General features: G+C 41.0%; 1 protein-coding gene across 5 annotated transcripts in view; it reads left to right on the forward strand.

Moving 5' to 3' along the window:
- Window positions 1-12,564, forward strand: part of SEC24C (SEC24 homolog C, COPII coat complex component) — a 27,858-nt gene continuing 15,294 nt past the window's right edge. For 2 of the 5 annotated variants that reach the window (XR_007145497.1, XM_047826331.1), the window contains exons 1-3: window positions 2-227; window positions 1,975-2,174; window positions 4,260-4,395. Coding sequence is in view for 4 of the 5 variants with exons in the window: in XM_047826331.1 (XP_047682287.1) it covers window positions 2,003-2,174; window positions 4,260-4,395 (308 nt within the window). In the remaining variant the exon portion in view is untranslated. Of the gene's footprint in view, window positions 228-417; window positions 671-856; window positions 1,877-1,974; window positions 2,175-4,259; window positions 4,396-12,564 lie in introns of those variants that run through there. The other 3 variants (XM_047826332.1, XM_047826334.1, XM_047826333.1) reach the window with 3 other exon arrangements.

A 12,564-nucleotide genomic window follows, 5' to 3' on the forward strand; every position in this document is an offset into this window, starting at 1 on the left:
AACCTGCGGAGGCTTTCAGGCAGCAGCCACGACGGGAGAGACCGTGGCGCATGCGCGGCATCCGGGTTCTTGCGCGCTCATCTACTGCAGACGTGGCAGAAGGAGTGTCCGGCCCTGGAGCGTGGGGGAGGAGCTTCCGGGGGCGACGCTCAGGCCCCCTCGGAACCGGAAGCTGGGCCTGGGATCCTTGACGTTAGGAACGAAGTCGAACCTGGATCTGGAGCCGGGTGAGGAGTGGCATCGGGAGGTTGGTGGGTAGGACAGCAGGGGAGAAGCCGGGGTATCACTGGCCTGATCGGGGTCCCGTCCGAGAAGGAAGGGAGGAGCCTGGGGGCGGGGCACGGAGAGAGACCCTCACCTCACGCATCCACAATCCTGAATCAGTCCTAGACGCTCCCTTCTCTCCTCCCGGCCCAGATTCCGGCTCCCGCTTCCTGTCCCAAGCCTGTTGAAGGGCGCGAGACGCTCGATCTCCATGCTTAATGGACCAGCCCTCTCGTCGTGGCCCGAGAAGCTAGCTTGACTTCTTGGTCTTGATTCCCGGCGCTCCCAGCCTCCACAGCTCGACTACCTTCAGAGTTCTAGGAAGCTTGCCCCGCCCCCTGGGTTGTCACCCTCTGCTGTCTACCCAGAATGAAGTCCAGACTTGAGCCTTACTCCAAACTCTTGGGTGTGAGATTATTTCCTGGCGAAGAAGCTCCTTTCCTCCGCTCCCCGCCCCCACACTGATTTAGGAAGATACAGGGGCAGGGGACATCTGTCAAGCTTAGTGTTTGTGACCTGTGCAAGGTTTAGGATTTGGAAGAACAGCTCCTGAGATGGGTTTAAGATTAAAGAATTCTAGTCCAGGAGCAGCTCAGCTTTTCTATTATCAAGATGACCCTCTTTAGCAAATGGGAGAGGCCCATTGTTCCACTACAGCATCTGTGAACTCTCCTGCTTCCTGTGCCCCATCTGTGTATAGGGTAGTTGAATGATAAGGCGTTCAGATGTGATCAGATAGTCTTGTTCTTGGAAGGACCCGGGAAAGGCTCTCACATTCATTCCTCTGTTGCTGGGTGAGATTGTCATAATTTTAGTGGTGGCCTATATTCATGACAAACATAAGGAGAGCAGAAACGGGATAGTTGGGAGAAGTGATGGGATTTGGAATACTCCAAATCTGCTTGAAGTCCCTCTGCTTGAAGGATAGGTGAATGATCTTTTTACATGAAATCTTTGTCATTGATCCTTGAACTGTTTTCCTAGGTTGTTGTGAGAAGTTTTTGTTCCTGGCCTGCACTTACTGGTGTCTGTTACCTTGCTAGAGTTTTGGGTGTCCTTTGCATTTAATGATTTTAATGCTTTAGTTTTCAAATCCATACATTCTTTTGGTGGAAAGACTGGGGATGGAGTAGCATTTGAATTATTGCAGTTCAGCCAGAGAATTTATTTCTCTGATCAGTTACTCTAGAATTTGTCTTTTGAGAAGGAGGGAATTTAACTGATCTGTTTTGTATGTGTAGCCTGAGTGATGGAAAATGACTAGCACTTTAGAGGGTATTCAGTGTTTGTTGAATGAATGGATGCTAGGGTGAATGAATGGAAAGTGGGAACATTGTTTCATTTACTTATAATATCACAGTAGTTCATCAGGGGCAGGACTCCTTGTGTGACTAGATACTAGAAATTATACCACTGGGGAATGGAGGCTATTCCCCATTCCAATGGGGCCTATCTGAAGTTGAAATTTATACCCTCCTGGCAGTGACAAAGCATGGGGTTCACAGTAACAAATCCTTACTTTGAGGAGGTAATGTGGCTACTGGCTGGGGCAGAAAATTACAAAGATCTTGTGGTAGTATGGGAACAATTAGGCTGATAACTGCCTGATAAGGTCAGTCCTTTTTTTATCTATACTTTCTACCCTGAATAGTTGTTCTCTCTTTAGGAAGTTGATTTTGACTAATATCTCTCTTCTCTCTCATCTATTAGGTGAGACCAAGTTGGGGATGCACTCATAATGAACGTCAACCAGTCAGCTCCACCTATGCCGCCATTTGGGCAGCCCCAGCCTGTCTACCCAGGATATCATCAGTCTGGCTATGGTGGGCAACCAGGGTCCACAGCACCCCCAACTTCCTATGGAGCCTACAATGGCCCAGTACCAGGCTATCAGCAAACACCTCCCCCAGGTATGTTTCCAAGTTTCCTTTGAGCTTAGGAGGGGAATCAGTAGTGTTCAAGCTGGGTGGTATTGCCTTACGGAAGCTGCCTAGAGGGTTGGGATGACTGGGATTGAGGAACGTGCCTCTGGCTCTCGGTTACGAGAACTCTGTGGGCAGTCTTCCCTTCCCTGTTTTTACATAAGTTCTGCCTTAAGACATCTAATGGAAGCACATCTTCCAGGTTCAGTGGCAGTTCATTTCATGTGAGTGTCATCCTGTATGTATAGCCTCAACTGGCTGCTTTGTTCACAGCTGGATGGAAAGGTTGTGGTCACAGCTCTTTCAGAGCCTGTGACCAGGATTGAATATTTCCTGTTGACCTAAAGTCTCCCTGAAATCACTTGTTCTGCATGTATATTGGTAATACCTGTCATTGGATTAATGGTTCTATTTATAAATGACCCTGGGACATGGGAAACTAATTCGTGGATAAAAAGTGTGGTGTTTGTGTGTCTAAATTTTGGTGCTTCTCATGTCTTTCTGCTGATACCATTTTTTGCCTTTTCTTGAGTTTCCTCTGCTTCTTAGATGCTCTGTAATATCAGGACAATAAGAGAAGACTAATCTGCTGCCTTAGGATCAGTGTTTGCCTTTTACATTGCTTTTTCAAGAAGAGCAGCTGGTACTCTACAGACTGTCCATAAGGCTTTTTGGAAAATGGTTAACAGCAGATCTTTGGTTAGGCTAGCTGAAGAGTTAATGCCAAATGCTTTATGCGTAACTTTTTAAGATAGTAAATTGCATACAAGGATATGGGAAAAAGAAGGCACCAAGAAAGCATAGGTAAGATTTGGGAAATGAATGAAGTATTACCGTTTTAATTATGATTTTGAGAAAAAAAATTGTCAAGTGGTGAGATTAGGTCTCAGGTCTTTGGAAGAGCCTTATTCTGGGTTGAGACTTTGGCTGGACAGAGTCCACCTCTGATCTGTCATGTCCTGGCTTATCAGGATGGAGTTTGGCATTGCCTCAATGGGAAGTTTTATTATTGAAAGGAAAACCTATCTGGTTCTGGGATGGCTAGTGAACGGGTTCAGATTAATTAACCTGTAGGCAGGTTCTAAATTGTCTAATTGTCTAATCTCTATTGAGTAACAGAGCAAAAGAAAAACAATTGTTTGAACAGGGGTCAGCAACATTTCCAAAGTGATGTGCCGAGTAACTAATTCCCTGCATTTCATGTGGGAAGGATGGTTGGGGATAGTATTCAGAAAGGATGGTCGGGGGTAGTAGAAATAGCTTTGATAGGAGCTCTGAGGAGCAAAACGGCTGGGGTACAGCTTTTGTGAAGACAAAGGTGGCACCACTAGTGAGATGGCAAGTCAGCTGTCCTGACTGAACCACTGGGCAGAGTCTCCAACCTGAGATTACTTTCCTGAGCCATGTAATATTGGGAACATCAACACTTAGAAGTAGATGGTTAGGATAAGTAGAATATATGAAAAAGAGGTTGGCAGAATAGTCTCCCCAACAGGAGCCTGTCTTTACAAATTAGTTCAGTTTATTACTTGATCACCTTCTGTACTACCTTTCTCATATGTTCAAAGTTTCTGAGTTCTGGAGTAGGATCTTTTCCTTAAAAGAGTTGACTTTTGGGGGCACCTGGCTGACTCAGTCAGTGGAGCATGCGACTCTTGATCTTGAGGTTGTGACTTTGAGCCATGTTGGGTGTAGAGATTACTTAAAAATAAAATCTTTTTTTTTTTTTTTTTTTAAAGAGTTGACTTTTTGTCTAGGGTAAGAACATTAGACTGTCCTGGATTGTATGAAAGTGTATGGTGATTGCAGGAAGCCCTTATGTTCTTGTGGCTCTAGTTACAGCTTCACGTATAGTATATCTGTCTAGAAGAGTGGAGACTCTCTGACTGGGCGTCCATGTTCAGAATCTGCTGTAGCTGGAGTTGCATGTTCATGGTATCCTTTTGATATTAAAGCTGTGGCACTGGGCCAGTGAAGCTCTGAGCTTATTAATTCTTCTTGCTTTATATTCCTTGCTCAGGGTGGAGAAGAAAGTTATTTCCCAATTGCTTAGTTTCTGTCCTTTACCCTCAGGTGTGTCAAGAGCCCCACCTTCTTCAGAGGCACCTCCAGCCTCAACAGCACAGGCCCCTTGTGGCCAGGCTGCTTATGGCCAGTTTGGCCAAGGAGATGTACAGAATGGGCCGAGCTCTACTGTTCAGATGCAGAGGTATGTATTTGGGTCAACCTAAAATCGGTCTGATGAAATTAGAAGGATTAGGAAAGGATGAGGGCCTGTTTCTTTTTTCTTGACTTTCTCTTAGATCCTTTTTTCTCTTCCCTCTACTTTTTTGTATTTTGTTTTCATTTTTCCAGATTATGGGTGCTGCTGTTGTCTACTCCATAGATCATTAACCCATCTTCGTACCTGAGTTCTTTTGTATATTCTTTCTGTGAACTTGAGTTTTTTTCTTGACTAGACATATATCTTCAATAATTGTTGCAATCATACTGAGCCTGCCCTCAGGGAGAAACAGGAAGAAAGGATCTCAGAATTATTTATGTCTCTTCTGACTTCTCCCTTTCCTCTAGATCAGGCAGTTAGTAGGACTTACTGGATAAGTTTGGGTGTGACCAGTTTTGAAAAGAAAGATACTCAAAGAAAAACCACATAAATGATAAAAACTTTGGTGGTACATGATCCAATAAACACCTGTCTTTGTATGGAAGTCCATTAAGGGAAAGCAAGTCATCTCTGTTGGACTATTGTTTGTTTTTTGGTAAACAAAGGATAAAGTATAACTGTGAGTAGGGTGTGTGGTAATGGAAGAGTCACTTTCTGACATTTTTATTGGGTGTCCAGAATATACATTTTTAGCATCAGATGTTAGCATCGGAAAGACCCTGGGAAGTGCTCCCTAATCTTGTGTGTTAGAAAACACTGAGAAGCAGTATAAGAAATTCATTCATTCAGCCACTCAAAAATATTTATTTTGTATTATTATGTGTTGGATGTTGTTCTACAGGTTGGAGATAAAGCAGCAAACAAAACAGACCGAATCTCTGCCCTGGTGGAATTTATAGTCTAGTGGAGTACACAGAAGATAACAAGTAGACAAATATAAATAAGAAATAAAACAGAGTAGGGATATACAGAATGTCTGGTGAGGAGGTAGGGAGCTGTTTTAAATACATTGGTCAAGGAAAGCCTCTCTGAAGTGATGTTTGAAACTTCTATGAAATGACTCAGGGAGCTATCCAAAGATCTGGGAGAAGAATGTCTTGGATAGAGGAAACAAGTGTAAAGGCTCTGATGGAGAAATTAATTTAGTGGGTGTGAGAAAGAGCAAGAATGCCACCGTGACTAGAGCAGAATGGAGTGTGGACGAGATAAGGTAGAAATATAGTCAAGAGCCGTATCATGTAGTGCTTTGTAAGTCATAGTAGGAAGTATAAATTTGATTTTAGTTGGAGTGAGAAGCCATTGGAGAGTTTTAAGCTGGGGAGTAACACATTTACATTTATTTGTTTGTTTATGCAATAGATCTTTTCATTATAATATAAAACACATACAGAAAAATCGATACAGAACAAATGTATGGCTTAGGAAATTATTGTAAAGTGAATACCCTTGTAACTACAACCCAGATGAAGAAATAGAAAGAACTCTGCCACACGCCCCAAAAGCCCCTTCCACGTGCCTCAATTCAGTCATAACTCTCTCCTTATCCTCATGAGTAATGATTATCCTCTTATAGTAACCACTTTGTTGTGTTTTTAAAAATAGTTTACACCCAAATGTACATCCCTAGATACCACAGTTTAGTTTTGCCTGTTTAAAAAACCAAAAAACAATTTGATGTGTCTTTAAGTTGACAGGTTCTCTTTCTTTCTTTCTTTCTTTCTTTCTTTCTTTCTTTCTTTCTTTCTTAGAGAAAGAGCAAGCGAGGGAGGGGCAAAGAGAGAGGGAGATAGAGAATCCCAAGACTTGGGGCTCAATCTCACAAACCGTGAGATCATGATCAAAGCCGAGATCAAGAGTCAGATGCTTAACTGACTGAGCCACCCAGGCACCCGCCATCCTCCATCTCTTTCTTTTCTTTCTATTTATCTGTTGAAGAACTGAAGCCAATTGACCTGAAGAGTTTCCCACAGTCTTGATTCTTCTGGCTCCAAATTCATATTACAGTTCAACATGTTCCTCTTTTCTCTGTATTCTCTGCAAATTGGCAGCTGGATCCAGAGACTTGCTTTCTTAATAGCTTGTCTTTTTTTTGTAATGTTAGCAGTTGTTGGAGCTTAATACATATGTATATTAATTCCTTGGGTTTTCAAAATGGTGATACTTTTGAATTCTTTTGTTTTTCATTTAATTGTTTGAATACTGTTACAGTTTTCCTCTTGTGTTGTTTGGTTACTTGTGCAGCTCATATAGGTTAAATGCTTGCTTATTTACCTTTATTTCCAAGTTTATAAGGGAATGAATTGGTCCTTTGTTACCTACTGAAGGTGACCTCTTCTTTTTTAATGTTATTTCGAATTTACAAATTTAAACATACATATTTTTATTTATTTAAAATGTTTATTCATTTTTGAGAGAGAGAGAGAGTAGGGGAGGGGCAGAGAGAGGGGGGGACCAAGGATCTGAAGCAGGCTCTGTGCTGACAGCAGCCCTGTGCAAGCCCTATGGTGGGCTCGAACTCGTGAACCATGAGATCGTGACCTGAGCCGAAGTTGGACGCTTAACCAACTGAGCCACTTAGATGCTCCTAAACATATATATTTTTTAAAGTTTTTATTTATTTATTTTGAGGGAGAGAGTGAGGAAGAGAAAGAATCCCAAGCAGGCTCCATGCTGTCAGCCAGAGCTGAACACGGGGCTCTATCACACAAAACATGACATCATACCTGAGCCGAAATCAAGAGTGAGATGTTTAACCAACCAAGCCACCCAGGCACCCTGAATTTAAACAAATTTGATGGGTTTTGGGGCACTTGGGTGGTTCAGTCGGTTAAGCATCCCGACTTCAGCTCAGGTCATGATCTTGCATTCATGAGTTCTGCACTGGTGGCACAGAGCCTGCTTGGGATTCTCTCTCTCTCTCTCTCTCTCTCTCTCTCTCTCTCTGCCACTCCCCACTCAGGTTCTTTCTCTCTCTCTCTTTTTCTCAAAATAAACTTAAAAAAAAAAACATATTTGATGGGTTTCAATCCACTGCAATTATCATCATTATTGAAGTTTAGAGTGTTCCATCTTTGACCAATGGGAGCTTCTTCAAGTTGACTCCTGAGTACTTCTGACATGGCCCTAGTAGTCTTTGAGAATGATAAGATGTCTTAGGATTGTCTTACACATTTTAAGCCCCAGACCAGGAATTAGGCATTTTTCCAAGAAATCCTTTATTTTGGTGGTGATAAATGACATTTTGTGGCCGTAATCTGGGCACTAGGCACGTTCACTGATTGGTCACTCCTGGGCCTTTACAGTAAGCATAGCTAGGAAACACATATCTACATATCTATAGATATCTACATATACATGTTTAAATTTGTACTTCCAATTCAAGACTACAGAGCCTTTACTTAACCTATTATACCTGTATCTCTTCTTTTTCTTAAGGCTATGGGGATGATGGAATTAGAATACTGAAATATGCCATAATTTCTCATTTACTTTATCCCTTATTGTACACAGCAGTCTCAGTACAATACTAACACTATCACAAATGTGATTACTAAAAACAGTATCTTTTTAAAATTTTGCATACAGTCTCCTCATTCTGTAATAATTTAAAAACATATACTATATATATCTATACTAGATATGTATACATATATGTCTTTCTTTCAAAAATAAAAATAAACATCAAAAAAAATTTTTTTAATTGGATTCTGGTGATGGTTGCACAGCTCTAAATTTACAAAAAATCGTTGAATTGTACACTTAAAAGGAATGAATTTAATGGTATACAAATTGTGTTTCAAAGCTTTTTTATTTTTATTATCATTATTTTTTTAATGTTTATTTATTTTTGAGAGAGAGAGAGAGAGAGAGAGCATGAGAGGGGGAGGGGCAGAGAGAGAGGGAGACACAGAATCTGAAGCGAGCTCCAGGCTCTGAGCTGTCAGCACAGAGCCCGATGGGGGGCTCACACTCATGAATCATGAGATCATGACCTGAGGTGAAGTTGGACGCTCAACCTACTGAGCCACCCAGGTGCCCCATGTCAAAGTTTTTTTATTTTATTTTATTAAAAAAATTTTTTTTTAATGTTTATTTATTTTTGAGAGAGACAGAGACAGAATACAAGTGGGTTGGGGCAGAGAGAGAGGGAGACACAGAATCTGAAGCAGGCTCCAGGCTCCGAGCTGTCAGCACAGAGCCTGACGCGGGGCTCTAACTCACAAGCTGTGAGATCATGACCTGAGCTGAAGTCGGACGCTCAACTGACTGAGCCACCCAGGTACCCCTTTCAAAGCTTTTTTTTTTTTTTTTAATTTTTTTTTTTTTAATGTCTATTTATTTTTGAGACAGAGACAGAGCATGAACGAGGGAGGGTCAGAGAGAGAGGGAGACACAGAATCTGAAGCAGGCTCCAGGCTCTGAGCTGTCAGCACAGAGCCTGACGCGGGGCTCGAACTCACGGACTGTGAGATCATGACCTGAGCCGGAGTCGGCCGCTTAACCGACTGAGCCACCCAGGCGCCCCTCAAAGCTTTTTTAAAAAATGTCATCTTGGGTGGCGATATCTTTGGAGTATCTTTCAGAAGCAAATGTGAAACAACCACACTCCCTCAACCCAGGCTGTAAAGGATTCTCAGAGCGAAAAAATAAAAATTGATTAGACTAAATAGAGACTATTAAAAGAGAGCAGATAGTAGACTAGTGCCTTGAAAGGACTAAGGGAATGTAATTGTCAATGTAGATTTATGTACCTGGCTAAGAGAGAGTACAAATACAGATATTTACAAACTGACTGAGAGTTTACCATGTATCGACCTTGGCTGAGAAAATTATCAAGGGATAGACTAAGGAAAGAAAGGAAAATTAACCCAGAAAGAAGAATCTTTAAAGAGAAAGGGAATAGGAACTAAAGACATGGAGATAGAATATAGACCAATTCTTTTGTAATGCTTGGCTAAAGAAGGAGCAAAAGCTTGAGGGAGGTCTGAGGTTTTAGGGCAATTTTATTTGATTGCATTTTTGAACACAACTCAATTGAGATATAATTCACATATCATGCAGTTCATCCATTTAAAGTGTACAATTCAGAGGCATCTGGGTGGCTCAGTCAGTTGAGCGTCTGACTCTTGATTTCAGCTGAGGTCATGATCTCACAGTTTGTGAGTTTGAATCCCCACATCAGGCTATGCTCACAGCGTGGAGCCTGCTTGGGATTCTCTGACTCCCTCTCTCTCTCTGCCCCTCCCCACTTGTGCTCGCTCTCTCTCAAAAATAAACTTAATAAAAAATAAAGTGTACAGTTGAATGGCTTTTAATATATTCGCAGATAATGTGCAACCATTACAATTTAGAATATTTTCATCACCTCAAGAAAAAACACCATATCCTTTAGCTCAGTAGCTACCATTATTTAGCTATTTCTTCAGTCCCCCACTCTCTCAACCTTAAGCAACCATTACAGTAGTCTCCCTTTCTGCAATCCAGAAGCAGATGATCCTCTTTCTGACATACTGTCAGAGGGTCAATAGTAGCTCAATACTTCTTCACAATGCCTACATCATTCACTTCACTTCATCTCATCGCGTAGGGACTTTATCATCTCACATCATCACAAGTAGTGTGAGTACAATATAAGATATTTTGAAAAAGAGAAGAAACATATTAAAAAGCTATCCAACCTCATAAATAATGAGAAAAGTACAAATCAAAAGCCGTAACAAGATTCTATTCTATTATGTATCCATCAAAGTGGCAAAATTAAAAAGTCTGAGAGTCCCAAATATTGCTGGACTATCAGAATAACAGGAACTCTTTATCCACCGGTGATCAGATGCAAATTAGAACAACTACTTTGGGAAAATAGCTTGGAATTATTTGTTAAAATTAAAGATAACAGGGGTACCTGGGTGGCTCAGTTGGTTGAGTGACTTCAGCCCAGGTCATGATCTCACAGTGTGTGAGTTTGAGCCGTGCATTGGGCTTTCTGCTGTCAGAATGGAGCCCACTTGGGATCCTCTGTCCCCCTTTCTCTCTGTACCTCCCCCACTTGTGCTCGTTTGCTCTCTCTCTGTCTCTCAAAAATAAACATTAAAAAAAAATAAAGATATACATACCTTATGACCCAGCAACTCATTCATAGATACATGCCTTAGAAAAATTCATGTATATATATATATATATATATATATGAAAAATTCATGTATATAAACAGGTATATGAGTGTCCATAGCAACATTGTTTGTAATATTAAAAAATTAGAAAAAAAAAATTAGAAAAACCTAGAGATCTACATTAAAATACTTAAGTAAATCATGGCACATTTATTTAGCAGACTAACATTTAGTGATGAAAGGAAATGCTACATGCAACAGCATAGATGAATTTCATAATCATGGTTGAACAAAAGGAGGAAAACTCAAGGAGTATATGTGAAGTGATTCTGTTTACAAAAGTGTAAAAAAGTGACAGAACTGGTACCTGGGTGGCTCAGTTGGTTGAGCGTCCAACTCTTGATTTTGGCTCAGGTCATGATCTTGCTGTTTGTGAGATTGAGCCCCATATTGGGCTCTGTGCTGACAGTGTGGAGCCTACTTGGGATTCTCTCTCTCTCCCTCTCTCCCCACCACCCCCACCCCCCACTCGTGCTCCATCTCAAAATAAATAAAATAAATATTTTTTTAAAAAGTGACAGAACTGAACTATGTTGTTTTAAAGACAAGGGAATGATTATTAGGAAGTTAGGAAAGTGGTTACCTCTGGGAGAAGAGAGAGGGCTATGATGGAGGGGAGGAGCACTGGGCCTTTGGGTGCTAATGTATTCTATTTCTTGACCTGGTTTTTAGTTACATTGGTATTTGTATTATAATTATTCAACAGTAAATACTTGTTTTATGTTTTTTTTTTTTCTATTTATGTTACACTTCATAATTAAACAGTAAAGTACATTGAACTAAGATCAGGTCTGGGCTCTAGTTCTAGCCTAGTTTGCCACTTACACTCTTCATGTCTTACTTTTCTATCTGCTGTGTCCTCATTTTGCTGTGAGGATTACATTAAATAAAGCACTTAGAGATGCTTTATAAGTTGTAACGCTACTTAGAGATAAGGTGGTATTTTATTATTACTCAGGCATGTGATGGAATAACATTGGGTAGTTGATAGTATTATCCATGTTAATGGAGTAGTAACCATGAAATATAATTATTCTGACAAGGATTTATGGGCTTAGGCTATGGAGCTAACAGTATGTTTGGTGCTATGGAAGACAAAAAATGCAGAGCCCAACAAAGGACAACAAATGCAGAGCTGCTCTCTCAGGGAGATAAGGTTCACTAGCATAACACTCAGAAAATAGTAATTGAATGAATGAATGAAAGAAAAGTGTTAAACTACAAGACTAATATAATAAACATATTTATTATACAAAATATAATAAAGTACAAGTTGTTTAGTAGAGACAAAATAAGCAGGAAGAGTAAATCAGAATTTAAGTGTAACTGATTATTGTTGTGAAGAGTTTGATTCACTCTTGAAATCTCATATGGAGCTTTTATGTATAATCTATGTTGTAGATTTCTGCAGTAATATCAACATAAAACACCACTTTAGTTACTAGTTGATATGCAATGCTACTGGAATGATTTTGTATTTATATTAAAAAATTTTTTTTTTCAACGTTTATTTATTTTTGGGACAGAGAGAGACAGAGCATGAACGGGGGAGGGGCAGAGAGAGAGGGAGACACAGAATCGGAAACAGGCTCCAGGCTCTGAGCCATCAGCCCAGAGCCTGACGCGGGGCTCGAACTCACGGACCACGAGATCGTGACCTGGCTGAAGTCGGATGCTTAACCGACTGCGCCACCCAGGCGCCCCTGTATTTATATTTTTTTTTTTTTTTTTTTTTTTTTTTCAGCGTTTATTTATTTTTGGGACAGAGAGAGACAGAGCATGAATGGGGGAGGGGCAGAGAGAGAGGGAGACACAGAATCGGAAACAGGCTCCAGGCTCTGAGTCATCAGCCCAGAGCCCGACGCGGGGCTCGAACTCACGGACCGTGAGATCGTGACCTGGCTGGAGTCGGACGCTTAACCGACTGCGCCACCCAGGCGCCCCCCTGTATTTATATTTTAATGTGCCATCTGATACCATGGGAATGTCCGGTGTCGCTATCCAAGTAATGAGGCTTTGCTAGATAAACCTGGCTAGAAGGCTC

The sequence above is a fragment of the Prionailurus viverrinus genome, chromosome D2 (genome assembly GCF_022837055.1).
Source record: "Prionailurus viverrinus isolate Anna chromosome D2, UM_Priviv_1.0, whole genome shotgun sequence".
NCBI classification, from domain to species: domain Eukaryota; kingdom Metazoa; phylum Chordata; class Mammalia; order Carnivora; family Felidae; genus Prionailurus; species Prionailurus viverrinus.